General features: G+C 42.6%; 2 protein-coding genes across 6 annotated transcripts in view; one reads left to right on the plus strand and one right to left on the minus strand.

Moving 5' to 3' along the window:
• TTL (tubulin tyrosine ligase) overlaps positions 1 to 14028 on the minus strand; it is a 34717-nt gene extending 20689 nt beyond the window's left edge. The window contains exons 1-3 of one of the 5 annotated variants that reach the window (XM_072770214.1): positions 13739 to 14024; positions 11003 to 11081; positions 2615 to 2847 (exon numbers count right to left, since the gene is read on the minus strand). In XM_072770214.1, coding sequence (XP_072626315.1) covers positions 2615 to 2847; positions 11003 to 11081; positions 13739 to 13895 — 469 coding nt within the window. In that variant the 5' untranslated portion in view covers positions 13896 to 14024. Of the gene's footprint in view, positions 1 to 1250; positions 1385 to 2614; positions 2848 to 11002; positions 11082 to 12366; positions 12525 to 13738 lie in introns of those variants that run through there. The other 4 variants (XM_072770216.1, XM_072770212.1, XM_072770213.1 and 1 more) reach the window with 4 other exon arrangements.
• Positions 12579 to 26257, plus strand: part of LOC140600793 (uncharacterized) — a 39724-nt gene continuing 26045 nt past the window's right edge. Inside the window, exons 1-6 of the mRNA XM_072768934.1 lie at positions 12579 to 12653; positions 12798 to 12970; positions 19677 to 19874; positions 20810 to 21030; positions 24414 to 24474; positions 25148 to 25363. Of these exons, the coding sequence (XP_072625035.1) occupies positions 20883 to 21030; positions 24414 to 24474; positions 25148 to 25363 (425 nt within the window). The 5' untranslated portion in view covers positions 12579 to 12653; positions 12798 to 12970; positions 19677 to 19874; positions 20810 to 20882. The remainder of the gene's footprint in view (positions 12654 to 12797; positions 12971 to 19676; positions 19875 to 20809; positions 21031 to 24413; positions 24475 to 25147; positions 25364 to 26257) is intronic.

The raw sequence follows: 26257 nt of genomic DNA on the forward strand, positions 1-26257 counted from the left end.
ATATTTCCCTGGAGTTAATTTCATAGGAATGAGAGTAGTGGGCCAAAGCCTATGCACTCTTTATGGCTCTTCCTTTGTATTATCCTATTGCTTTTTCAAAGGCGTGTATTACAACTAAGAGGAAGTAGTTCATAACAAACTTTCAGCAACAGTCACTGAAGGTCTATCTTATTTGGTAAATATAAAATGATACATAAAATCTACATTCATTTTGTAAGTTTTGGATACAATGTAGCATGTTTCCATGTACTTCTTAACTGTATTTCTAATATTATTTCTCTAAATCTTCACTAACTTAACCTGAAGAAACTATAAGGAAACTCTGTAATTCTTTAAGGAGTTTCAAGGTGGTAAGCTTTTTTTGTTCTTTGTTCTCATCTCAACTATTTATCTGGAAATAGATGCATCACTAGCCTTCTTTCTGACTAGATTGGGTCCATTTGGGCGAGAGATCATGTCTGTTTTTTTTATCCCTGTATCTCCACTCATTACTTCATTCATTCATTCATCACTCAATACATATATTGAACTTTTGCTGGGTTCCATGTGCTACCCTGGCACCAAGGACAGCACTGAACACAGATGTGACAAGGTCTGACTGTGCTTTAATAGGATCTCTGTCTGCTGTACCGTGTGTAGATTCTGGAAAATGGCCAAGGGCAGGAGGACAAGGAGCAATGCTCCAGGTGAGAGGTGAAGGTGGCCCAGATCCAAGACTGGTAGTGGAGGGGTGTACAGGGGGTCTTTATACTGGATATAGTATGAAGAGCTAACTATTTCCAGCATGTGGTAGGTATTAAACACTTATTTAACAAGAACAAAAGCCATTTATTCATCCTATTGGTTTTATTTTATAGTTCCCAAATAAAACAAATGCATACCACTTAACTCCCTAGAGCAAAATTTCTTCATTTTTTTGGCATTTTATCCTCTTTTACCTCTCTCTAATGTTGACCATCTGACTGTCTTGGCAAAGGTTCAGACAACACCCAATGGAATCACTGCCATGACTGGACATGCCCTTCTCCAAGGACCTTGCCTTACTCCTGGTTCTCACACCAGCTAAGGCTCCATGATACAAGGTGTTCTTACAATGGCCATCCTGACTCAAGCCCAAGTCCACAGAAGGAATATGGAATACTGTAAATATCTATTTCCTCTTCCAATTCCCCCATTTATCATTAGAACCAAACTAGGGGATAGTACTTGAGAAGAGGTCACAAGAGGGGAAAGAGAAGTAGGTGAGGTACCTGGCTTGTGGCAAGAGTCCAACTCTCCCACTTTCAGGAGATTCCAGGTGATGCCCCCTTGTCTCATGGTTGGTAGAAAAGAAGGTGAGGTCCACTGGACCGGGGATAGAAATGAGTACCAATGGCCAGATGGTCTTCCAAGGCAATAAAAGAAGAAGTAAGTTCAAAATAGAATGGTTTTAAAAGGAGCATATGATGGTAGCTATAGAGACAGACCATGTTTATGTGTTCATTACATTGGGAACTGCCTGTATTTTGAGCTTGAGTCAATATTATAAACCTCATTCCTTCTATGCATTCATTCAACACACATTTACTGACTGCCTCTGGGGAGTGTAGAGATGAACAAGATAGAAAATCTGTGTTTACATGGAGCTTATGGTATGAGAGAGGAGACAGGCAGATAAACAGGTATGTAATGTAAGTGCTAGGAAAAGGTTAGTGCAAGGAGGAAAAATAAAGCAGGGCAAAGGACAGAGAGCAATGGGCATAAAGTCTATTTTAGAAAAGAAAAGGCTTCTCTGACAAGGCAATATTTGAGCTGAAATAGAAAATAATCCATAAAGACATTTGAGATACACAGACAAATTTAGAGAATTTGTAGGACTCCAGGCAGGTGTGGCTATAGAATAGTGAGCAAGGCCAAGAATAGGAGATGGGATCAGAGATAGGAGCAAATGTTAAATGGTATAAGCTACCAACAGCAATCTGGAGTTTATTTGAACTGCATTGGGAAGCCAGCTGGTAAGTCTTGAGCAGGGAGTAACATGATCAGATTTACAATTTTAGTCACTGCTCTGTCTTAGAAGGAGAACTAGCTGTGAGCAGACACAGCAGTTACACAGACTAGAAAGAACAGTAGTTTTGACTTCAAGTGAGAGCAGTGGAAATGATAAGAAAAGGTCTAATTCGGAATATATTTTAAAGGTAGAGCTAGCAAGATTTGCTGATGCATTAGGTATGGATTATAATGAAAAGAGCAGTCAGGGATGAAGCCTAGGTTTGGGGCTTCAGAGACTAGGTGCTGAGTGGGATCACATACTATGTGGGAAGACTGAAAGAGGTAGGTTGGAGTGGGTTACATTGGGCAGGAAATGAGTCTATACCAGACACATTACATTTGAAATTCCTGTCATACTGGATCTGGAGCTTAAAGGGAAATACTTTGGCTGGAGATATATATTTAGAAGTCATCATTACCTAGGTAAGTATTTAAAACTATGTAATTAGTCATGGTCTCTACCTTTGAGGATTCAGATTAGAACAGCCACTCATCTAAAGATATCAGTGAATTCTAACACACAATTGAACAAACCCATGGGAACCTACAGGAAAGGAAGAAAGGGAGAGCAATGCCAACTTACCTTTGGCACCGGCTGATGACTTTGCAATCCAAACATTGCCCTCTCCATCTTCTTTCTTTCTATTGTAAGAAGCCAGGAAGAACTCTCTTTCATCTGTCCTTGAGTTATGGATCGGTGGATGGATTCCATTCTGTGCTGGAGCAACTGGGGTCTTGAGGTTAGTTGGATAAATCACATAGGACTCTGGAAACCATGTGCAGGACTCAGCCAGGTCTGGACTTGTCTTGATTAGCCTGACAGATGACAGAGGGTCAGTTTCCCTTCTTAATTCACCACTCCATTCAGAAAAGTCAGTGCTTTCCCACAGAGCTTGTCAAGGAGGCAGGGCAATACCAGGGCCAGGAACTGGTGTTTGTGGGGGTTTTTGTTTTTGTTTTTTAAGTAAAGATTTTATTTACTGGGTGTCTGGGTGGCTCAGTCAGTTGTGCATCTGTCTGCCTTCAGCTCAGGTCATGATCTTGGGGTTCTGGGATCAAACCCCATATCAGGTTCCCCGCTCAGTGGAGAGTCTGCTTCTCCCTCTCCCTTTGCCCCAGCTCATGCTCTCTCTCGGGTAAATAAATAAACTCTTTAAAAAAGTAAAATAAAAAACATTTTCTTTATTTAGGAGCTGGTTTTTTTATCCCACTCTTTGCTCTTGGCCTCCTTGAGCTGATCTGTAATGTACTAACTGGGCAGCACCCAGCTATTACATGCAACCCTAAAGCCACGCTCCAAGTAGTTATGAAAGAGCTTAATATACAGGATTTTAGCTCCTTTTAAAATACATCTCTAGGGATGCTGGGTGGCTCAGCGGTTGAGCGTCTGCCTTCAGCTCAACACAGTGATCCTGGTACCAGGATCAAGTCCCACTTGGGCTCCCTGCATGAAGCCTACTTCTCCCTCTGCCTGTGTCTGCCACTCGCTGTGTATCTGTCATGAATAAAAAAATAAAATCTAAAAGAAAAAAAAATCTCTAAGGAAAATGAACTTGATGTAATTCTGAGATAATACTTTTTCAATGTATATGTTGTGGTTGAGCTAGACCCAAGCAAAGAAAAAAAAAAAAGTAGAGAACTTAGGAAATTATTTGGCTTACTAGAAAAAATACTATCTTGGCCCAACTCTCTGGAGAGCAAAGACTACTGCTTAGGAATCTCAATTATCTGAAGACTTATTTTAGTTCTTCATTTCTTGCTTTTAGCTCAACCTTGTGTCAATGACAGATACAGGAGGAATCTTTCTAATGGGACACACGACCCCAGTGGTCATAACTAAACATATCTCCTGCCCCCAAAATAATATAACTTGATGGAAGATAAAGTCAGGCTGTAGGCAAGGCACTTAATAAACACAAGGGCTTATGAAGGGCTTCCCATTGCATTTACCCTCCAATCAGACCTCCAGAGGGGGAGGTACTAGCATTCAGTTTCACAAATAAGCTACTGGGTCACAGAGAAATAAATTTCCCAAGATCATAAAGGTAGTAAAAAATAGCCCTTATGCAAGCTCCAAACTTCCAGTCCTCACTCAACATTTATTCTTACTCTGCAGGTCTCAGAGCCAGGAGGGAACTGATCCAAAGACATCTGCAGGCCCTCCCTAAGCTATGCTCCCTTCTCTATCTAGAACAGAATTATTCATGCTAAGCCTGTGTTAAGCTACAGAAACCAGTCTATGAGCAAATGGCAGAAATAATGAAAAGAAATGTTTAACTGAGATTTATTTTTTAATTTTATTTTAAGATTTTATTTATTTAACAGAGAGAGAGAGCATGCTTGCATGCACAAGTATGGGGAGCAGCAGAGGGAGAGGGAGAAGCAAGATCTCCACTGAGCAGGTAGCCAGATGCGGGGCTCGATCCCAGGACCCCAGGATCATGACCTGAGCCAAAGGTGTAGACGCTCAACCAATAAGCCACCCAGGTGTCCCAAACTTTGATTAGTTTTGATGTAAAAACTGAGGTATTGTAAAATATTTTTCCATTAATCACAATTGTACTCTTTTGGTAGGATGACATTAACCACTACATGACCTAAGATATTTTTGTGGTACTGCGGCGTGCATGTCAGGCGCATATGTTTCTACTGTATACATAAACACATCACTGTTCTACTCAAAGACAATTGACTGATTCAGCTCAAGTGGCTTTATCTCCCATGCCCTGATGAAGCATTATATTGTGTTTAGTTTATTACACAGCATGAGTTACAATGACAGCTATGTAAATCATAATTGGTAACTAATGTAAAATGTAACTAGTTAAAAAATAAGTATGGACAAATTTTTAAATTTAAAACAAAGGCATACTACTGATGCTAAATGTTTTGTCAAGTTAATGTGATAGCTTCATTCCCTTTGAGTTTGTATATTATCCACATTTGCACTGCTAGAATTCCCTTATCAGCTCTAAACCTGACAACTACAGGAACACATCCTCCAGCACATTCCTAGTGCATAGAAAACATTCATTTAGCATGGTTTTGTTAGTATAAGATATTTCTTCTTCTCTCAGTTTTTTATTCTTCTTATTTTTTTTAATCAAAGACTGATGCAGAATTGAGTGAGGATGCCAAAGCTAGAACTATGACTAAACAGTAAAGAAAAAAAAAGAACTGTCAGAAAGTATGTCAGAAATTTCATAATGAATGGCAATTGGAACTTGCTATAGCAGAGTAAAATGAAAAAAAAAGTTTACTGTACAAAGGAGGAATTTTCAGCAAATACATAATGAATTTCATAACCCGTTTCCTTCAACTACCAAACGAAAACAAAAATAAAACAAAAGACTGAGAGAGATAAACCGAGGAACAGACTCTTAACTATAGAGAATAAACTGATGGTTACCAGAGGGAAGGGGGATGGGTTAAATAGGTGATGGGGTAATTAAGGAGTACACTTTCTGTTATGAGCACTAGGGGTTGAATCACTAACTCGTACACCTTGAAACTAATATTACACTGTATGTTAACCAACTGGAATTTAAATAAAAACTTAAAAAGATAATCAGTGAAATTTGAGGTTGAAATCAGAATTAAATACCTAACAAAAAATGATAAACAAAATTTTAACAGGCTCTGAGCTTGTAACTTCAGTCAGTTACAAAATGGCATGGATTCTTTTTTTTTTTTTTTTTAGTTTTATTTATTTATTCATGAGAATGCACAGAGAGAAGAGAGAGAGAGGCAGAGACGCAGGCAGAGGTAGAAGCAGGCTCCATGCACTGGGAGCCCGACGTGGGATTCGATCCCGGGTCTCCAGGGTCGCGCCCTGGGCCAAAGGCAGGCGCCAAACTGCTGCGCCACCCAGGGATCCCAATGGCATGGATTCTTTTTTTTTTTTTTTTTAATGGCATGGATTCTTAAACAAAAAATAAAACCATTTTTTTAAGAGATTTATTTACTTGGTTTTAGAGAGTGAGAGAGAGAGAGAGCGTGTGAGTGTGCAAACACACAGGGGGTGAGAAGGAAGAGAATCTCAAGCAGGCTTCCCACTAAGCACAGAGCCCAGTGCAGATTTTGATCTCATGATCCTGAGATCATGACTTGGGCCGAAACCAAGAGTCATATACTCAACTGAATGAGCTACTCAAAAGCCCCAAAAGAAAATCATTTTAAGGGCATGGGGGTGGCTTAGCCAGTTAAGTGCCTTCAGCTCAGGTCATGACCTCGGGGTCCTGGGATAGAGTCCTGAGTCTGGCTTTCTGCTCAGTGGGGAGTCTGCTTCTCCCTCTCCCTCTGCCCTTTCCTCTCGCTCGTGCACACCCTTTCTCTCTCTCTCTCTCTCTCTCTCTAAAATAAATACATAAAATCTTAAAAAAAATTTTAGATAGAAATACAGTTAGACAAAATATTTTGAGGAAAAGAGTAAAAAAGATATTTTACAAAAAGTGAACAATCTTTAGCTAAGTCATGAACATAGCACAAGGAGTACAAGACCTTTCTAATAATATCAGACTGATTCAAAAGTAAAAAATCTTAAATATTTTTCTATAATTAGTTCTGTGACATGAGATGTTGCCCAATTGATACTTTATATACGCTCTGTTTCAAAGAATTTTCAAATACATGAAAAATATTATCAAATTGCAGTCTTAAAACTATCAATCTTGTGGTACAGATATTTTTTAATCTTTTACATCTGTCAAAGAATTTCACCTATGTGTGAAAATTTCTATTGTGACAGTACTTCAGCTAGGTTGGGTTGAACTCTGACTTACGAGGATTTTAATAGACTGATGCTTCTTTAATTGCTTCATTTTACTATATGTTACATATTGGAAACACTTGCTCTCAGTTTTCTGAAGCCCACTCTATGAAATCTATCATGGATACAGTTGTTGAAATGGTTTAGTATATACTTGCAAATGCTACAATGATTCTCCAGTATGAACTGTTGAAAGAAACAGAAGACAATGGATTTAATTACACTGTGTTCCCTGCCTCTGTTCACTGATTGAGAGATAAAGGAGCTCTACAAAGACTCACTGTATTGTCAACTCCAAATCAGATTTCCTTGAAATAAAAGAAAATGCTTCTCAAATCAATAATTAATTATTTCACTCAATAATCAAAGATAGGGCAGCCCTGGTGGCACAGCGGTTTAGCGCCGCCTGCAGCCCAGGGCGTGATCCTGGAGACCCTGGATCAAGTCCCACGTCAGGCTCTCTGCATGGTGCCTGTTTCTCCCTCTGCCTGTGTCTCTGCCTCCCTCTCTCTCTCTCTCTCTGTGTGTGTGTCTCTATAAATAAATAAATAAAGTCTTTTAAAAAAAAAATAATAATAATAATCAAAGATAAAAAATGGCAGTGGGATTGACATTTTCTTGCCGATATCCACACTCCATATAATCAAGCTAAATTCAAAGTTCCAAGGAAGGGAAAAGAAGATCTTATTTAGGACTTAACCAGACAGGTGTAAGAATTTGTGTTTCAACCTCATAATACAAGTTAACAATAATGATTTTACATATTTTTATAACATGACTCAGTGTGTGGATTTAAATTGAAATACACAGCATTATGTAAATTGGCTGCAAAAACTAAAGAAAAGTTTGAAGAGCAGTGTTGATATTGTTAAATTTAGAGTTTCTTTTCATTTTATTCAATATTTCTTTTTTTAAGATTTTATTTTATTTATTTGACAGAGAGAGCAAGTGAGATGAGGGAGGGGAAGAGGGAGAGAGAGAAGCAGACTCCCTGCTGAGCAGGGAGCCTGATGCGGGGCTCAGTACCAGCACCCTGGGATCATGACCTGAGCTGATGGCAGCTACCCAACTGACTGAGCCACCCAGGCACTGCTATTTGAATTTGATATTAATAATACTGTGTTGACACAAGAGTTAGCAAATTTATTTAACTTGGACACAGTTTTGAAAAGTCAATTATTCTAAAAATATGAACCAGTTTTGTCAATGTACATGCAACTATTACAGGAAAATGATTTTTCTTTCAGTCACTGAAAAAGTTTATGTGGGAACAACTTCAGTATGTAAATCTACTTTTTCAATCATAAATTTTTATGAAATATAACAAGGGTTTCAAATGAAACTTTATTGTCTGGATTAAGATGTTACAAAAATGTAAAATGCACACCAGATTTTGAAGACTCAGAATGAAAATAAAATATATAAAATATCTCACTGACTATTTTTTACATTAATAACATGTCAAGGTGGTTATTTTGGATTTTTCTGGTCAAATAAAACATATTATTAAAATAAACTGCACCTGTTTCTTTGTACTTATTTTAATATTGCAACTAGGAAGTTTAAAGTTGCACAAGTGGCTTTCATTCTATTTCTGCTGGACAGCATCCTTTGCAACTGTTGCATTTCCTTAGAAGCCCATTTGGAAAGATATCACAAATGGAGGCTTATTTATATATACAAGGGATAAAAACTCACAAGAGGAAAAGAAAGCCTCTATCGTGGGTGAGAAGAAAAGAAGAAAAGAAGAAAAGGGCTCTGTGACTACAGCCTCAAGGCCTTGATGAATTTCTTAAATTCCCCGAAGTAACAGGAGGAAGGGACATGCTGTAAAGGGTCCAGTGGGAAACCCTATTAGGGTTCTGGGGAGCCCTGTGAGGGATGCCCAATCATATGGTCCATGGGTCCCATCTGTACAGATGACAACTATCTTAGCTCAACAATAAATGCTATGGCCATGGTCAACCCAGTTGGCCTCTAGGAGCTGCCATTTTATCCTACTTTAAATGAGAAAAATTACATTTTTAACTCTCTGGAACCCTTTCAAGCCATACAAAATTATGAGAGAGAAACAAAATGACAAAGGGAATCATCAATTCCTGGAACTACTACAATCCCTTGCAGGATACCTGACAGAATGAAGGACAACTCCCAGCCTGCATAAGTCATGTCACCATTTACAAAGTGCCATCACAGACCATGTTACATGCCGCAGAGGGACAAAGAGCAAGTATGATCACCACCATCTACATTTACAGATGGGTCACTGGGATTCACAGTGGTGTTGCCCAGGGTCATACCTACTCAGACCTGATCAGGACTCCAGTCATGTATTCTCTCTACTTTATTATAGATGCTAACTATGCAAATATGTAGGATGTTTTATATATATATATTTTTTTTTTTACAGTATCCTCTGTTCATACTTATAAAAGCTAAATTCTACCTTTATCTTCAGTTTTTAAAATCATAAAGACTGAATAAACCTTTTTAAAAAATTTCTAAATAATCTGGATAAACAATAACATCCCACTTCTACTCTTAGTTCTAGTGAAACAATCTTTTGCATTCTAAATATGTAAATATGTAACAACAAGGGGCGACTGGGTAGCTCAGTCGGTTAGACATCTGTCTTTAGCTCAGGTCATGATCTCAGGGTCCTAGGATCAAGCCCACATCAGGCTCCCTGCTCAGTAGAGAGTCTGCTTCTCCCTCTCCCTCTGCGCTTCTCCCCCATCCTGCTTGTGCATGTGCACACATCTGTCAAATAAATAAAAATTTTTTAAAATGTACTAACAAGACTTCACAAAGCCTTGCTCACCTTTAGGGGTAGCTGGTGAATCATGAAAATCCATCACAGAAAGAAGTGGATACGTTAGTTACTGGAGCCAGTGAGTGTAAGCAAAAAGGAGAAAATGATGCCATGAACACCCAACCTTGGAAATAGATGGGAGCCCAGAGAAATGTGAAAGGGGAAAAGAGCATGTGCACTGAGTCATATCTTCTAGTGTCTTCTTCCCTAAATGATTTGTTTGGCTACACACACCTGTTTACCAATCATCATGGAAAGAATACTGGAGATCCATTAAAGCCCCAATTTTAGGGGCACTACCCAGTTTTTCCCAACTGAAATGAAAATAGTTACAGCAGTAACAGCCATAATAACAGCAATAACAAGAGCTTTTACTTATGTAGTGTGAACTCCGAGACAGATATTACTCAAAGCCAGTATATAAATTAACTTAATTAATTCTAATAACTCCAAGGTGGTTACTATTATTATCACCATTTTGTTTATAATGGCGATTTCTCCTACAGAGAAGGAAACTGAGGCACAGAGTCAAATACTTACTGTTTACCACTGTGCTATACACTTTACACGTGTTGCCTTATTTAATCCTTACAGTTACCTTATGAGGTAGATTCTGAAGCTCAGAAGGATGAGGAAACCTGCCCCAGCTAAGAAGAGGAAGAGCTGGGATTAAAACCCAAGCTGCTGATCCTAGCTTTTAATCACTATAATACTGCTGCCTCTACCTTATGGTATCATTCTTACGACACTGCCTTAACCGCACTGCTCAGAGAAGGGCAGTGTAGCAGATAGTATTATACCCAGCCTGGGTGTTCCTTTTGAGGGGACCCCTGGCTGCTGTGAGCTGGCTGCCAAGACCTTATGCATGCCTTTTCTCCAGGGTCTAGCCCCTGCCCAGAAATGGGGAAGCTACATTTTCCACTTTCCCCCACAGCCAGAGGCTTCCTGATATTAAAGGACAGAAGCCAGGTCATCTTGTCTCAACTCTGAGGTACCATTAACTCTTGAGCTCTGTGGAGTCAGGCTGAGAAGCAACTTGAGCTAAAACTGTATCTTTGCTTGGCTTCTTCTCCCACTGTCTGTCCCCCAACCCCTTGCTTCCAAGTGAGTTTCTCCCAAGAGCTTCCACCTGCCCCCCCAGTAAATAACCCATACAAGCAACCTCGTTTCCCCTTCTGCTTCTAGGGAGCCTCATGTGGGCTTTAGCAAACAGCAAAGTTTTAGATTGCAATCAAAGTAGCACAGAGGATGCACCAGAATTAATACTGTTGGCTTTTTAGACAAAAGTATTTTTATCCTTTAAAAAAAAAAAACCCACATTTTTGCTTAAGTGCTTCAGGATGAAAGCTAAAACATTTATGTAATACATCGAATGGATCTTAAACACTTACTTCACTAAAGAAGCTTTGCGACACAGTTTGTCAGCCCCCCTGTAGTAATTCACCAACTGCATCAGCCCAGGCTCGTGACCTATAAAGGAAAGAGGAGGCTCAGAAGGGAAAGAGGACAGGTGGGAAATGACAATGTCAGCACCAGCATGCTGAAGAGAGAACAGCTGTGTCATGCCCAGCTTTCCTTTCTCCCATTTCAGAACTGGTTGGTGAAAATGGAACAATTCCGTTGCCCACCTGTACTCCTCTTTCACAGCATGGCACTGGAAACCCTCCCTCGCCCCATGGTGGATATTAGGGTATCAACATCCTAGCTCTGCCAAAGACGCTGCTGCCTTTATCTTCCTAGGGTGGAAGGGTACTTTCTATTTCTCTTGATCCCCACCACACCCTACTCTTCGCTTAACACAGAGGGACTTAATAATTTCTGTACAATACAGCTTTCATAGTCATGCTCTGACACCCCAACCTTGGTTTTCTATAGCCATCAAGGAAGGCAAAAGAACTACAATATTGCTGTTCTCAAGCATGTCTACCTCTGCAAGAGTCTAAGAGAGACACAAGACGTAAACGAAGGTGGAGAAGCCATGTCTATAAAATCAAAAGCCCTGAGGATTTTCTTCTGTGTATCCTCCACAGAGAAACTCATCCTCAATAAAGCTTATTGCTTATCCCCTCCTCTAAAAAATGGAGCAGAAAAGATATATACAAAAACAAAAACCTCAATTTTTATTTGAAATCCTAACAAAATGTATTGACTTTCCAGCAACAAAAATAAAAGTAAAATCAAAGGAGTTTGAGTAGAAGATGCCAGAGGTAAGAACATGTCTGAGAAAAGCATATAATTGAATAAAAATATTTAGGTACTAACTAGCTCTCAGGGTCTCCCTAACTACTAGCCAGGCAGATGTACCTGGCTCACACTTGAACCACCTACCTTCTCATCTCCATGGCACCAAGCATTCCTGACACTTTACCTGGCTCTATAAGCCATCTCATTGGGTTTCACACAGTGCACTTACAGCAAAAATTAAATATCCCTAACACTGAAGACACATAAATATATGGGTGTAGGATTCTGTTTTCTTTTCCATAAAAATCAAATGTTTACTTATCATCTGCTGACTCTGTGGTCCTGTTTAGGATTTGGACCCTATAAATTTCTGCTCCTTTTACCTCTAGTCCTGAGCATCATAGCAATGCCAACCACCCCTGCTTCAGCCCCAGTAGAGACAATTCGGTCTGTTTTTAATATTAGGATTCCCCCTAAACTTTTACAGCCAGGCATTGACCAGTCCAGGGAAGAAGGTAAGTCAGTATGGCAGGGAAGTGGACAGAGCAAGAAGGAAATATATTTTCTCAACTATAAGTACTTCTTCTTTCAGGAAAGGTATCCTCTTTGCTGAAGGTTTCCTGGAGAGACAGGTTAACAAAAGGGAATCTCCAGACACGTTCCCTGTAGTCTCAGAGTTCTGGGGGTTGGAATCAGCCCCTCCATGGAGTCTCCATCACGCATACATTCTAAAGTTGTATAACAATAAAAAGCTGTCCATGGTACCATTCCAAAGAAAAAATTCCCATAAGGCTATGCAACACCCTTCCTTCCTGAAATTACTACAACTATACAAGCCCCTCACGGAAAAGCTGTCATGTAAGCTCACCAGGAGCCAGTCAGTTCCAAACGGCCTGTTTTCAATCTGCCCATTCAACCTCTCTACCCTCTGACCACACCTATTTCTAAAAACTGTGTCCTCTGCTGGACACTGAACACCACCCTCTCTGGGTTGCCTTCCAGGGCAGAGATGACCTTTCCTCATCATTGATTTTCGTCTTCTGTCTTTGGCAATTCGATTTGGTCCCCACCCCAGGAGAATTTTGGAAAGGGACATAGCTACTCTGAGAGAGGGTGCATCTCCAGGATGACTGCGCAGTGAGGAGAAGCCACGAGACTGTCCAGGTCAACGGGAGGTAAGTTGAAGTGATCTGCACAACTTCTCGATGACGTCACCCGGAAAGGCGCTGCCGGTCCTCTCCTTTCCCCTGCTCCGCCCTCCAGGCGAGGATGTGGACATGATGGTGCCCAGCCAGCATCAATCATGTGAGTGAGGCTAACTCCCTCGGGATGGGCAGGGCAGAGAAGTGGAACACAGGGGGAAGCCGGTGTCATGTAAAATCCTCGGGGAAGCTAAGGAAAGGGCTAAATCAGACACCCTTCGGCCCTTCCCCGGCCGGGCTCACTTCTGGAACTCCTGCCTTTGGGTTCTAGAGGTCTTTTGCAAATCCCCAGTGTGTGTGAGCCCTCGGGGAGCTGAATCGGCAGCGTCTCCACCACGCACAAGGATCCCCCCCGCGCCTACGCCAGGCGGGTGGAATCCGCCGTGCAGGAAATTCCCAAGAGGACTCCAGCCTGAGGCGGGTCGCGCGCCGGCTCCGCGGGGCCTGGTCCCGCCGCAGCTCTGCGGTGCGCGGTCCGGGGGCGCCCGGCGGGGCAGGGCGGGAACGCGCGGCCCACGCCCCCCGGGCTGCAGGGACGCGCCATTGTCCGGAGGCGGCGGCGGCCCGGAACCCCGCTTACGGGACGGGAAGGCATGCAAAGCGGTTGGGCTTTAGACCGCTCCGCAGCCTTCTGCTCCATGCCCGAGGAACCACGGAGAGGAAGATTTATGACCTTAAGACAAAAGCGCTGGTGCTGAGGGCCGCGGGAGGAGCGGGAGGGCGGGGACCGGGGGCGCTCACCCAGTCTCCCGAAGGGCAGCCGGTTCCTCTCGCCCAGCATCAGGTTGAACCTGGGGTTGTCGCGCCTCAGCCTCTTCCAGTGCCCGGTGGCGAGCAGCAGCCGCGACACCTCGGCGTAGACGCTGCTGTTCTCGTCGCGCACCACGAAGGTGTACATGGCGAAGGGCCGTGCGCCCGGGTCGCCCGGGCCGCCGCCGCAGGGACCAGCCGGCAGAGGGGGCGGCTCAGTGCGGAAGCCGCCCGGACGCCCGCCGCCGCGCCGGCTCCCCGAGCCACTGGGGTCCCGGTGGCGACGCGCCCGGGCGCCCGCGCGTCAGCCCGGAGGCCGCGCCCCCTCCCTGTCCCCTCCCCGTCCCCTCCCCGTCCCCTCCCCAAGCAGCTCCCGGCGCGGCCCCGCCCCCGCCCCGTGATGCCGCGCGGCCGTCCGGAGGCCGCGCCCCCTCCCCGTCCCCTCCCCGTCCCCTCCCCGTCCCCTCCCCAAGCAGCTCCCGGCGCGGCCCCGCCCCCGCCCCGTGATGCCGCGCGGCCGTCCGGAGGCCGCGCCCCCTCCCCGTCCCCTCCCCGTCCCCTCCCCGTCCCCTCCCCCGGCAGCTCCCGGCGCGGCCCCGCCCCCGCCCATGATGCCGCGCGGCCGTCCGGAGGCCAAGCCCCCTCCCCTTCCCCTCCCCCTCCCCTCCCCCCTCAGCTCCCGGCGCCGCCCCGCCCCCGCCCCGTGATGCCGCACGGCCGTCCGGAGGCCCGCCCTCTCCCCTCCCCTCCCCATCCCCTCCCCTCCCCTCCCCATCCCCTCCCCTCCCCTCCCCTCCCCCTCAGCTCCCGGCGCCGCCCCGCCCCCGCCCCGTGATGCCGCGCGGCCGTCCGGAGGCCAAGCCCCCTCCCCTTCCCCTCCCCCTCCCCTCCCCCCTCAGCTCCCGGCGCCGCCCCGCCCCCGCCCCGTGATGCCGCACGGCCGTCCGGAGGCCACGCCCTCTCCCCGGCCCCTCCCCGTCCCCTCCCCTCCCCTCCCCATCCCCTCCCCTTCCCCCTCCCCTTCCCCCTCAGCTCCCGGCTCGGCCCCGCCCCCGCCCCCGCCCCCTGACGCCGCACGGCCGTCCGGAGGCCGTGCCCCCTCCCTTGCCCCCTCCCGTTCCCCCCCGCCCCGTCCCCTCCTCCCGCAGCTGCGGGAGCGGCCCCGCCTCCGCCCCGTGATGCCGCGCGGCCGTCCGCGCCCGGGCCCGGTTGTCGGGCGGGGACGGGGGCGGGGACCGCGCTCCGCAGCTCGCGCTGTTCCCTGCTCCGGGATCCCAGGGGGCTGGCGGCTGGCCGGGGCGAGCGCGGCTTTGGCGCACCCTTGATAAGGTGCTACTTAGGGAGAACGGAGACGGCGCGGCCCCCTGAGTCCCGGGCCCCAGCCGAGGATCCCCTACTGTGCCGCACGTTGCGGCTCCTCCACCCTACTGTTCCGAAGGGAAGATTTGTGGGTAAAGATGAAACGTTCCAAAGCCCAGTCCCGTGTCTGCGGATGGAAATCGACAAGGCAATTCTGAAATGTATGCAAAAACGCAAAGGTCGAAGAATAACAAAAGCAATCTTGATGAAGAAAGTTGGAAGACTTAATACTCCCAGATATCAAGACCTATAAAAGTTACAGTATTTAAGCACAAAGCTATAGCCATTAAGAAAATGTGGTTTGGGCACAGGAGAGACAAGTAGACCAAAGGAAAGATACCTATCTATCCATCGATTGATAGATAGAGTCACTTGGTTTATAACAAAGGTGACATTGTAGATCAATGGGGGGAAAACGGACTTTTCAATAAATGAGGCTGAATCAGTGGATCTACATTTGGAAAACAAAATTAATCTTGACCTCTATAGTACACAAAATCAGTTGCAGATTCATTGTGAGTTGATGCATCTAAATATGAAGGTAAGGCAATAAAGCTTTTAAAAGAAAACGAGAAAATCTTTATAAACTTACATTAGGTAAAGATCTTAAAGAGGACACAAAAAAACCTCTAGGGATAAAGGAAGAAACTGATGAATTAGCAACCTTGAAAATAACGTTTATTTATCAAAAAACACCAGAGAACGAAAAGGAAAGCCACAGAATAGGATATGATGTTTGGCACATGTATATATATATATATATATGTGTATATATATATACATCTGACTGAGGATCCTTATTTAGGAAATAGGAGGAATTGCAGATTAATAATTTAAAAAACTGGCAAGCTAATTACGAAAGAACTGAGCTGGGTATTTTAAGGGAGAATCCAAAAGGTAAACTCTCAGTGTAAGAGAATATTTGGAGAAAAGTCATAGGAAGACACTAAATAAAGAATATGTTGGGCTAAGAAGCAAGGCCACATCTAATACTTGTAGGGTAATAGTATAGATGAAAGCCATATGTGTAAATGTCTACCGTATGTCTAAATATTTTGAAGCTATAAACCATGCCCATAAGCTGCTAGATAAAATATCTTCCTGCCTTACAAATACATAATGATAAGGATGACCTGGAAAGCCAAGATTTCTAGAATTTTCAGATTCATGGAAGTTCAATGCCAGAAATTGGAAATACTGAAAGAGATGACACTGGCCTCTGTCCATGGCCTGCCCCTGTTTCTTCCCTTCCTTGATTCCATCCAGCTCCATGAGGGGGCCATGCCTATATGCATGGAGACACTACAGCCAGGAAATTCAAGCTCCATCTACTTACCCAGAACCTTCCACAAACAGCTGCATTTTGGCAACTGCCCAAGCATAGGGGTACACAAACCAGCAATGTCATTGACCCTTTGGAGACTAGACCCTGGGAACAAGCCAGTGCCGGATCAGAACAAGAGCTGAGGTATTTGGATCATGAATTCTGGTTCTCAGATACTTAGCATAGTCTAGAAAGGGGAAGGGACTATATCCCCTTGGCCTCACAAACATCTCATCCATAGGGAGGGACATGGCTAAAGGAGGGTCAGACTGGGAGTCCCTAAAGTAAGGGTCTTTCTTACATGGGCCTAAGGGTCATATTCCTAAGAAATAATCTTCAGAATCCTCCTCTATCCTTTCCCTTTCTCTGCTCTTTGTGTCCTATACTTGGACACCAAACTACTAAAAATTGTTTTTCTCTCATTATCTCTCACATTACCACAATCACGTTATGCTTTGGGTTTTGCATCTGTCTTCTTCCTTTAGCCCCTTTACCTCTCCAGTCTTTCCCGAATGTCACTACCAAATTAATCTTTCTAAAACATAGCATTCCTCATATCTACCCACACATCAAAGACTGCAACAGTGCATTGAAGCCAGCATCCTCAATTTCAGAGTCGTAGCCTTTTATTAAGTCTTTCCATTGTACCTTTATTGCCACACTCACCACACTACTCTAACCAAAGTCTTTGAAGTGCCCTGATCATCATCAAGGTCAAATGAAAGTGTGTTAGATAGCTTTAATGTTGAGTGTGCATTAACCTTTCCAAAACTGATGAATCATATGCCAGATGGATCATAAAGTTCCTATTAAAGCCTTTTTTAAAAAAAAGAATTTATTTATTCATGAAAGATACAGAGAGGCAGAAACATAGGCAGAGGGAGAAGCAGGCTCCCTACTGGGGAGACCGATGTGGGACTTGATCCTGGAGGCATCCCAATCAAAGCCTTTACTTAGCTAGCATTTTCTACCTCAGAATTGGGCTAAATAAAATAAGACTTACTATTTCTTTAGACCGAGGTCTTGGTTGCTCTTGAGCACTTTGGAGGTAGGACTGCCTCTTCCTTCAATAGAGGCTTTTGACACCCCTCCCTGAAATAGGATGCAACTCATACTCTTCTACTCTAGAACACCTGTGTTTAACAAGTCCTTGTTCCAGACCATGTTCAAGGCGTGGAGGACACAAGTCCTTGTTCTCACAGAGCTCCATTCCTGGGGAAGCTAACATTTTTCTGGATGCTACCTAGAGGAATTGAACTGGAGAAGCAAATATCCCTACAGTTTCTGCTGCTGGAATTCTGGGTTGGAGTGAGTGTGGGGACAGGAATACCTTTTAGAAACACTGACATCTCAACATGTAGGATGAAGCTGGTTATGTCCATATGGCACCTGAGTCATTTTCTCCTCTATTTCCTGTTCTTCCTAGATGCAATAGCTCCCACACAGAGATGAAGGAAAATAGAAAAATAACTCAGTGAGTTGTACTCAAGGGGCATTGTGAAATCTAGAGTTACAGGGTGTCAGTGACTGTGAGGTTTTGTCCATACCTCCTATCCAGAGGCCTCTGATGGAGCCCATACTCTCTTTCTATGGACCATGTTGCTACAACATGATGCATGCTCAGAGTTTGCACAAGGGTAATAGGCCTGTGGATGACCAACTTAATTAGATATTGGTAGCATCTTTTCTATTCTTTCTTTTTTTAAAAGATTTTATTTATTTGTTTGGAAGAGAGAGCACAGTCAGGGGAGGGGCAGAGGCAGAGGGAGAAGCAGGCTCCCCACTGAGCAGAGAGCCCCATAGGGGGCAGATCCCATGACCCTCAATCCTGACCCAAGCCAAAGGCACGTGCTTAACCAACTGAGCCACCCAGGCATCCCATGACATCTTTTCAAAGAAATGAAAATATTGATACATTTAAGATGATTTTTTCCATCCTGTAAAATTATGATAACTAGTAGTGCTAAGGAGCTAGGAATACAAGAGGCATTTGAGAGGGGAGAATCATGGGATACCCGGGTGGCTCAGTGGTTGAGTGTCTGCCTTCAGCCCAGGGTGTGATCCTGGAGTCCCAGGATCGAGTCCCACATCAGGCTCCCTGCAAGGAGCCCGCTTTTCCCTCTGCCTATGTCTCTGCCTTTCTCTCTCTGTATCTCTCATGAATAAATTAATAAAACCTTTAAAAAAGAGAGAGGAGAATCATCAGGGAAAATTTCCTAGAATAAATCAGTTTTGAAACCAATCTAGAATGGAAGGAAACTGAGTCCCATCTGTATTGACTGAAGGAAAGGCCAAAGGCTACATCTGCCTCTACCCAGTTTATACCTCATCTGACTTTGGGTATCACTAAGAATACCTCAACAAGGAACATCTAGGTTTTACTAGTTCATTCCTTCACCTACATAACTCCTGAGGCTGCCACTTGTGAAATTCTCTTTTCCTCATATATTCCTGGAAGGGGGCTTTCCTTCTCATACCAAGCCTCCTCTGTGGTTCTCTAGCCTGCAGTGCTCCTCAGGGTGAATCCTACCCTTCTCTGGTGTTCTCCCAAAGCTGGAAAGACCATCCAAGTGTCCCTGATGTTTCTACTGAAAGGGAAAGACTACCCACCCCTTTTAGAGTTCCCAGTCCTAGAGTAGAGCAAAAGAGTGATTCTTCTATTGTCTTCTCAGTGATCCTACTGAAATTCTCATTTCAGCTCCAAGCCTCCACTCCAAAAAAACCAACCTCCTGCTCCTCTAGGCAGATCACCTCTCAGCCTGTCTGGAATACTGGTTGTGGCCCAGCTGAAACAGCATGCTCCATCTTGGGTGGATTCCTAAGAATTGAATTGCTGCCTCCTCTGATAAATTTTATGTTTAACTTTTTAAGATACTACCAAACTGCTTTCTAAAGGGGATGTACCATTTTACATTCCTGCCAGCAATAAGAAAGGATCTCTTTGAAACCTTGTTAACACTTGGTATCATTGTTTTAATTTTAATTTTTAAAAATATTTTATTTATTTGTTTGTTTGTTTAGAGAGCACATGAACAGGGGAAGTGGCAGAGGGGGAGGAAGAGAGAGAGAAAGAGAGAATGCTCAAGCAGACTCCCTGCTGAGTGGGGAGCCCAACTTGGGATTCAGTCGCAGGACCCTGAGATCATGACCTGAGCTGAAACTGAGAAAGCATCACTCAACCAACTGAAACACCCAGATGCCTCAAGAATTCTTTTTTTTTTTTTAATTTTTATTTATTTATGATAGTCACACAGAGAGAGAGGCAGAGACACAGGCAGAGGGAGAAGCAGGCTCCATGCACCGGGAGCCCAACGTGGGATTCGATCCCGGGTCTCCAGGATTGCGCCCTGGGCCAAAGGCAGGCGCCAAACCGCTGCACCACCCAGGGATCCCAAGAATTCTTTAAATACTTTGGATACAAGCCTTTTGTCAGATATATGACTGGTAAATATTTCTCCTAGTCTGCGGTTTATCTTTTCATTTTTAATGATATCTTTTATAGTGCAAAAGTTTTAAATTTCAATAAATTCTAATTTACTGATTTTTTTCTTTTTATGGATTTTAAAGCTATAAATTTCCCACTAACTACTGCCTTAGCTGTATCTGATATGTTTTGATCTGTTGTACTTCATGTTCATTCAATTCAAGACAGTTCCTAAGGTCCCTTGTGATTTCTTCTTTGATCTATAGGCTATTTTTTTAATGTGTTGTTCAATTTTTAAATATTCAAGGATTTTCCAAATGTCTTTCTGTTGTTGATTTCTAATTTAAGTCTATTGGGATCAGAGAATATACTTTGCATAATTCTAATCCCTTTTATTTATTGAGACTCTTACAGCACAGCATGTGGTCTATCTTGGAAAAGTGCCACGTGTGCTTGAAGTAAAGAATGCATATTCTCCAGTCATTGTGTGGAGTGTTCTGTATATGCTAATTACGGTGCCTTGGTTGATAGTACTGTTCAAGTTTTCCTAATTTTCTGATCAATTTTTCTATTAATTATTTAAAATTGGATTTTATATTTTTTTAGGTAAACTCTACCCCTAATATGAGGCTTGAATTCATGACCCCAAGATTAAGAGTTGCATGCTCTCCTGACTGAGCCAGCCAGTCACCCTTAATTAAAATTGGGTTGTGAAATCTACAACTATAAATGTATTATTTCTCCTTTTTGTTCTGTTGGTTTTAGTTTCATATATTTTGGGGCTCTATTGTAAGGCACATTTACACTTCTAGGTGTTATATTTTATGACATATTTACCTTTTTTATCCTTATGAAATGTGTCTTTTTGTCTATAACAATATTATTGTCTTAAAGACTATTTTATAATAACAGAAGTGTGTATTCATTTTTTTTTTTTTTTTTTTTTTTTTTTTAGGGATGCTAACAAACTGGGTGGCTTAAAACAGAAATTGATCTCTCACAGTTCTGAAGCCAGAAGTCTGAAATTAATGTGTCATCAGACCCATGCATTTTCTCAAGGCTTTAGGGAAGAATCCTACCCTTTCTCGTCCTACCATCTGATAGTTGTCAGCAGTTTCTGGTGCTCTTGGCTTATATCACTCCAATTTCTGCCTCCATCATTACATGGCATTCTGTGTGAGTTTCTCTCCTCTTTACAAGGATATCAGCCATTGAATTAGGGCCTACTCTAATCTAGTATGACCTTAACTTGATTACATCTTTCAGAGATCTCATTTTTAAATAAAGTTGCTTTCCTAGGTTCTGGGTAAACATGAAATTTGGAAGGACATTGTTCAACCCAGCAGAGCACTCTCCCTCTCTTTTACAAGGGATAGCTTATACCCATTCACTTTACTTTCCACCCATTTGTGTTTTTGAATCAAGTTTGTGTCTCTTGTAGATATAATTAGGTCTTACTTTTTTTTTTTTAAGATTTATTTATTTATTTCAGAGAGAGAGAACATGAGTGTGAGGGGCAGAGGCTTGAGAGAGAATCTCAAGCAGACTCCCCACTGAGTGTGGAACCCAAGGCAGGGCTCAATCTCACAACCCTGAGATCATGACCTTAGGCCAAAATCAAGAGTTGATCACTTAACTGACCAAGTCACCCAGGCACCCCTGGGTCTTGCTTTTTTTATGCTGTCTGTTGATCTCTGTTTTGATTAGAGTGTTTAGAGAATTCAGATTTAATATAATTATTGATATTATTTATATGTTTGTCATTTTGCTATTTGTTTTCTATGTTCTCCTTCTTGATTGTCTTCTTTTAAAAATAAATATTTTTAGTATGCTATTTTATTTTATTTTTCTAAGTATGTTCCATACCCTACATGGGGCTTGAACTCACAGCTCTGAGATCAAGTCACATGCTCTACTGACTAAGCCAGTCAGGTGCCCCTCATGTGCAATTTTAATTAATTGTTGGTTACCTTTAGTATTTTTTTTAATGTTTTATTTTGGGGGGGTGCCAGGGTGGCTTAGTTGGTTAAGTGTCTGACTCCTGGTTGTGGCTCAGGTCATGATCTCAGGGTAGTGAGATTGAACCCTCTGTCAGTCTCTGTGCTCAGCCTCCCTAGCTCATGTGCACATGCTCAGGTTCATGAGCTCACTCTCTCAAATAAGTAAAATCTTAAAAATAAAATATTTTACTTTTTTAAATATTTCATTTTTAATAAATAAAATATTTCATTTTTATTTTTTTAAAGATTTTATTTATTTATTCATGAGAGACACACACACAGAGAGAGACAGGCAGAGACATAGGCACAGGGAGAAGCAGGCTCTATGCAGGGAGCCCAATGTGGAACTCAATCCCAGGACTCCAGGATCACGCCCTGGGCCAAAGGCAAGCACTCAACCGCTGAGCCGTCCAAGCATCCCAAATATTTCATTTTTAAAAAGTAATCTCAAAAAAAAAAAAAGTAATCTCTACACCCAACATGGGGCTTGAATCTACAACCCCATGATCAAGAGTTGCATCCTCTACTGACTAAGCCATCCGGGTGCCCCTACCTTTAGTATTTTTTTTTTAAGTTATTTTCCTGTTGTTTCTTTTAGGATTATAATGTGCATCTTAACTTTTAAAAATATTTGCTGCAATTTAATACATTTTAATTCTGTTAAGATAATGAAAATTTGCTTTGTTTTTTAAAGATTTTATTTATTTATAAATGAGAGACACAGAGAGAGACAGAGACACAGGCAGAGGGAGAAGCAGGCTCCATGCAGGAAGCCCGACGTGGGACTCGATCCCAGGTCTCCAGGATCACGCCCTGGGCCGAAGGCATCGCTAAACCGCTGAGCTACCCGGACTGCCCTGAAAATTTGCTTTAATGTAGTTTTATTTTCTCCTCTTTCATGCTTTGATTCTTGTAAATCCAACAATACAGTGTTATAGTTATTATTTTACATAATCTTATATTTTTAAGTCTGTTAAGAGAAAAGAGAAAAATGTGTGTATGGTTTTGATAATTACTTATATAAGTAGCAATATAGAAATTCTTCATTGCTCTCTATTGATTTGAATTATCATCTGGTGCCATTCCCCTATAGGCTAAAGGATAGTATGTCTTGTGATAGACATAGACTCTTCTGCCTCTGGGAAATCACTTTCACTGACAGAGAATCTGGGTGTCATCATCCGCTGCTCCAAACAGAGTGAGCCCTTTTCTTTTTTTCTTTTTTTTTTTTTAGAGTGAGCCCTTTTCAATGGCAATAGAGAAGCTACTGGTTCTTATGGATTTCCCTCCCTGACAGAACCTCACATTGAGGCCATAGATGGACTCAGCACCAGACTAGAATGCCGTAATGCTGCACAAAGCAATTGCTCAAGCATAAGCACTCCTCAGATTGTTGTATGCCTTTGACCAATTTCCAGAGTGCTGAAATGGTTGTTTTAGGGCAATTTCGTCTATCTTTATAGTTGCTTTTAGGGAAGAGTATTTGAGAGTCTTCTTGTTCAATCATTACCAGAAGTCCTGCCTCAATCACTGTCCCTCCTAACAGTGTTGTAATTAATTTCTTCAACCAAATTCCCTCCACTTTAAATACCTAGAATGGTTTCTGTTTTCCTGACCAGACACAACTCAAACAGCTGTAATCTTTAGGAATTTATTGAAAATCCAGGAACGGGTGCTAATTTGAATAGGAAATCATCCTCAGAGATTTGGTAGCATTCATATGCCCCAGTCTTCAGTTTCTTCACTCAGAAAGTGAACTTAATAACACCTAATTAAATTGTTGTATGGAATAAGTGAGCTGATGTGTGGAAAACATCTGGAACACAATATGAATTAATACAAAGTGAAGTCTAGGGACTCCTGAGTGGCTCAGTGGTTGAGCGTCTGCCTTTGACTCAGGGCTAGATCCCAGGATCCTGGGATCGAGTCCCGCATCGGGCTCCCTGCAGGGAGCCTGCTTCTCCCTCTGCCTGTGTCTCTGCTTCTCTATGTGTGTGTCTCTTATGAATAAATAAGATCTTTTTAAAAATTTTAAAGTCTATTTTTCCTCCAGTTTAAACCCAATTACTCTTACTGTTCCAAGAAATAGCCAGAATATTTCCTCAACAAATTCTTGTAAAAATTCACACAAGGGAACTAGAAAGAATCCAAGTTAATTAAACTGCTCAGTGATTCATCATCTGCCTTTTATTAGCCCTGGTGCCAAATTTCTTCTCATTCCCAACAACAAAACTGTCTAAAGACTCCTAGTTAAGTTTTGTTTTTATGACTGGACTGATTAAAACAAGTTAGCTTTTTTCTCATACTTTAATCTTGTTCTTATTTTTGTAGATAAGCAGCACTTTTAATATTGCAGAAACAGCAGACTTTCCATAGCTCCATGCATAAATTATGATGTTTGCTTGTTAGCAATCCTGTCTGTGACGTCAGTAGCAGAGTCAGCTAACAGTTGCTGGGCAATGCCACAGTCTCGAACTGTAGTGTGGATGTAAATAGATTCCTGTTGCTGAATTTTAGAAAACAAAACACAAAAAACCACCCAAACTTGGTTTCTTACAGTTAAAGTGAATCCAGGGGTCTGCTCTTTGGCTCAGAGAGTGGGAGGTGTCTTCTCATCAAGGTAAGCAAAAATGCCATGTTTTCCTCCCTTATTGGTTCGCTGTATGTGGCTACACTCTTGTAATTATTGATCAAACATTTCAGTCTTGGAATTTTGTCCATTTGAACACACAATGCTTGAAATTTCTATATAATATCCTCAAGTTGTCATTCAGCTTGTATGCCACCAGGGGAAGGAAGTTTATTAACCCCCAAGTAATAGTACTCCTAGGATTTTTGAGATTTTGATTGGAGATGCCCATTCAACCTAAGAGAGAATTTTCTCTTGCTACATGGCTTTCATCCCTTGTTCTGAGAAGCTCCATGGAGCGTTCTTCCCTCTACTGTATGTAGTTCTACAAATAATGAAAACCTCAGCCATGTCTTCATAATTAGACTAACCATTGCTTAAACTGGTCCCTAGGTCATTCAGTTTGCATGCATGAGTCTGTTTTCCATCCCATTTTCCTTCCTCTGAACCTCACATGTCCTTATTTTACTTTTTTACATGTTGCTGCTAGGCCACAATATATTCTATTCTTGCAAGGTCCTGCAAATTACCCCTATTTAGCTCTTTAATATTTTGTAGATGTCTTTCCCCTTGTAGAGATTAAATTAGATGAACATCAAGTCAGAGAAATATTGATACATGTGAGTCAGCATGGGCTAAGACCATGTCACACTTCTGTTCACAGACTGGAAGGGATGGAATCTTTCCTCTCAGAAGACATTGGCTCCATGATACAGAACAAGGCCATTGAGAGAATCATCTCTCCAATGACTGTCCAGCTTTGCCATCTGATCATTTTGATGGAGAGGAAAGACAAGGAAATTGAAGCATTTGCCTGTTTAGAGAAGATGGCAGAGGAATTGGCTCAAGCAAGTGAAGACTTTGTGCAAGTTGCTAAAAGGTAATAATTTCAAAGAACTCTAGCCCTTTTCCCTGACAAGCTTGCAGAAGAAGAAGAGCCTTGTTACGGTATTCTTAAATGCTTTGGAAAGAAGTCAGGTGGAAAAATAAATTGGTATAACATAAAGCAAATCCTACTTATTAGTCAGGGTGTACATAACCCTAACTAATCTTTCTTCTCTTTGCTTTATTTACTTGAGGAAGAGAGGGAGAGTGTACAGGGAGAGAAAGAAGCCCAAGCAGATCCACCCTCAACATGGAGCCTGGTTCAGGACTCGATCTCACGACCCTGAGATTATGACCTAAAACCAAACCAAGAGTCAGTCACTTAACTGAGTCACCCAGACAGTCTGGGGTGTATTTTCATTTTTTTAAAAAAGATTTTATTTGTTTATTTGAGACAGAGATTGAGTCCATGAGAGAGAGCAAGAGAGCACAATCAGGGGGTAGGGGTAGAGGGAGAAGCCGACTCCCTGTAGAGCAGGGAGCCTAGGGGGAACTCAATCCCAGGACCCCGGGATCAAGACCCGAGCCAAAGGTAGACACTTAACTGACTGAGCCACCCAGGTGCCCTGGGGTATACTTTCAATATACAAACATTTCAGGATTAGTTCGGTTTCCTACTAAGAAGCAATTGTATGTTCCATCAAAGTTTCTAGGTTCGTTCTTCTTTCACAGATTATTTCTTATGGTAGAGATAAGACTTTTCAGAGTTGTCTAAACAGAATTTTCATTAGCTGTCATTCAGTGCATTGGGCCTGATTATTAGTTAACCTGCATGGGAATTTTTTTCCGTATTAAATTTAGTTCCAGGGTCCATGTGAAAGAGCCCAGTTCAACAAAACTGAACTCTATACTTGAAACAGAGTTGCATACTACAACAAAAGTTTTACAT

This window comes from Canis lupus, chromosome 12 (assembly GCF_048164855.1).
Source record: "Canis lupus baileyi chromosome 12, mCanLup2.hap1, whole genome shotgun sequence".
Lineage (NCBI taxonomy): Eukaryota > Metazoa > Chordata > Mammalia > Carnivora > Canidae > Canis > Canis lupus.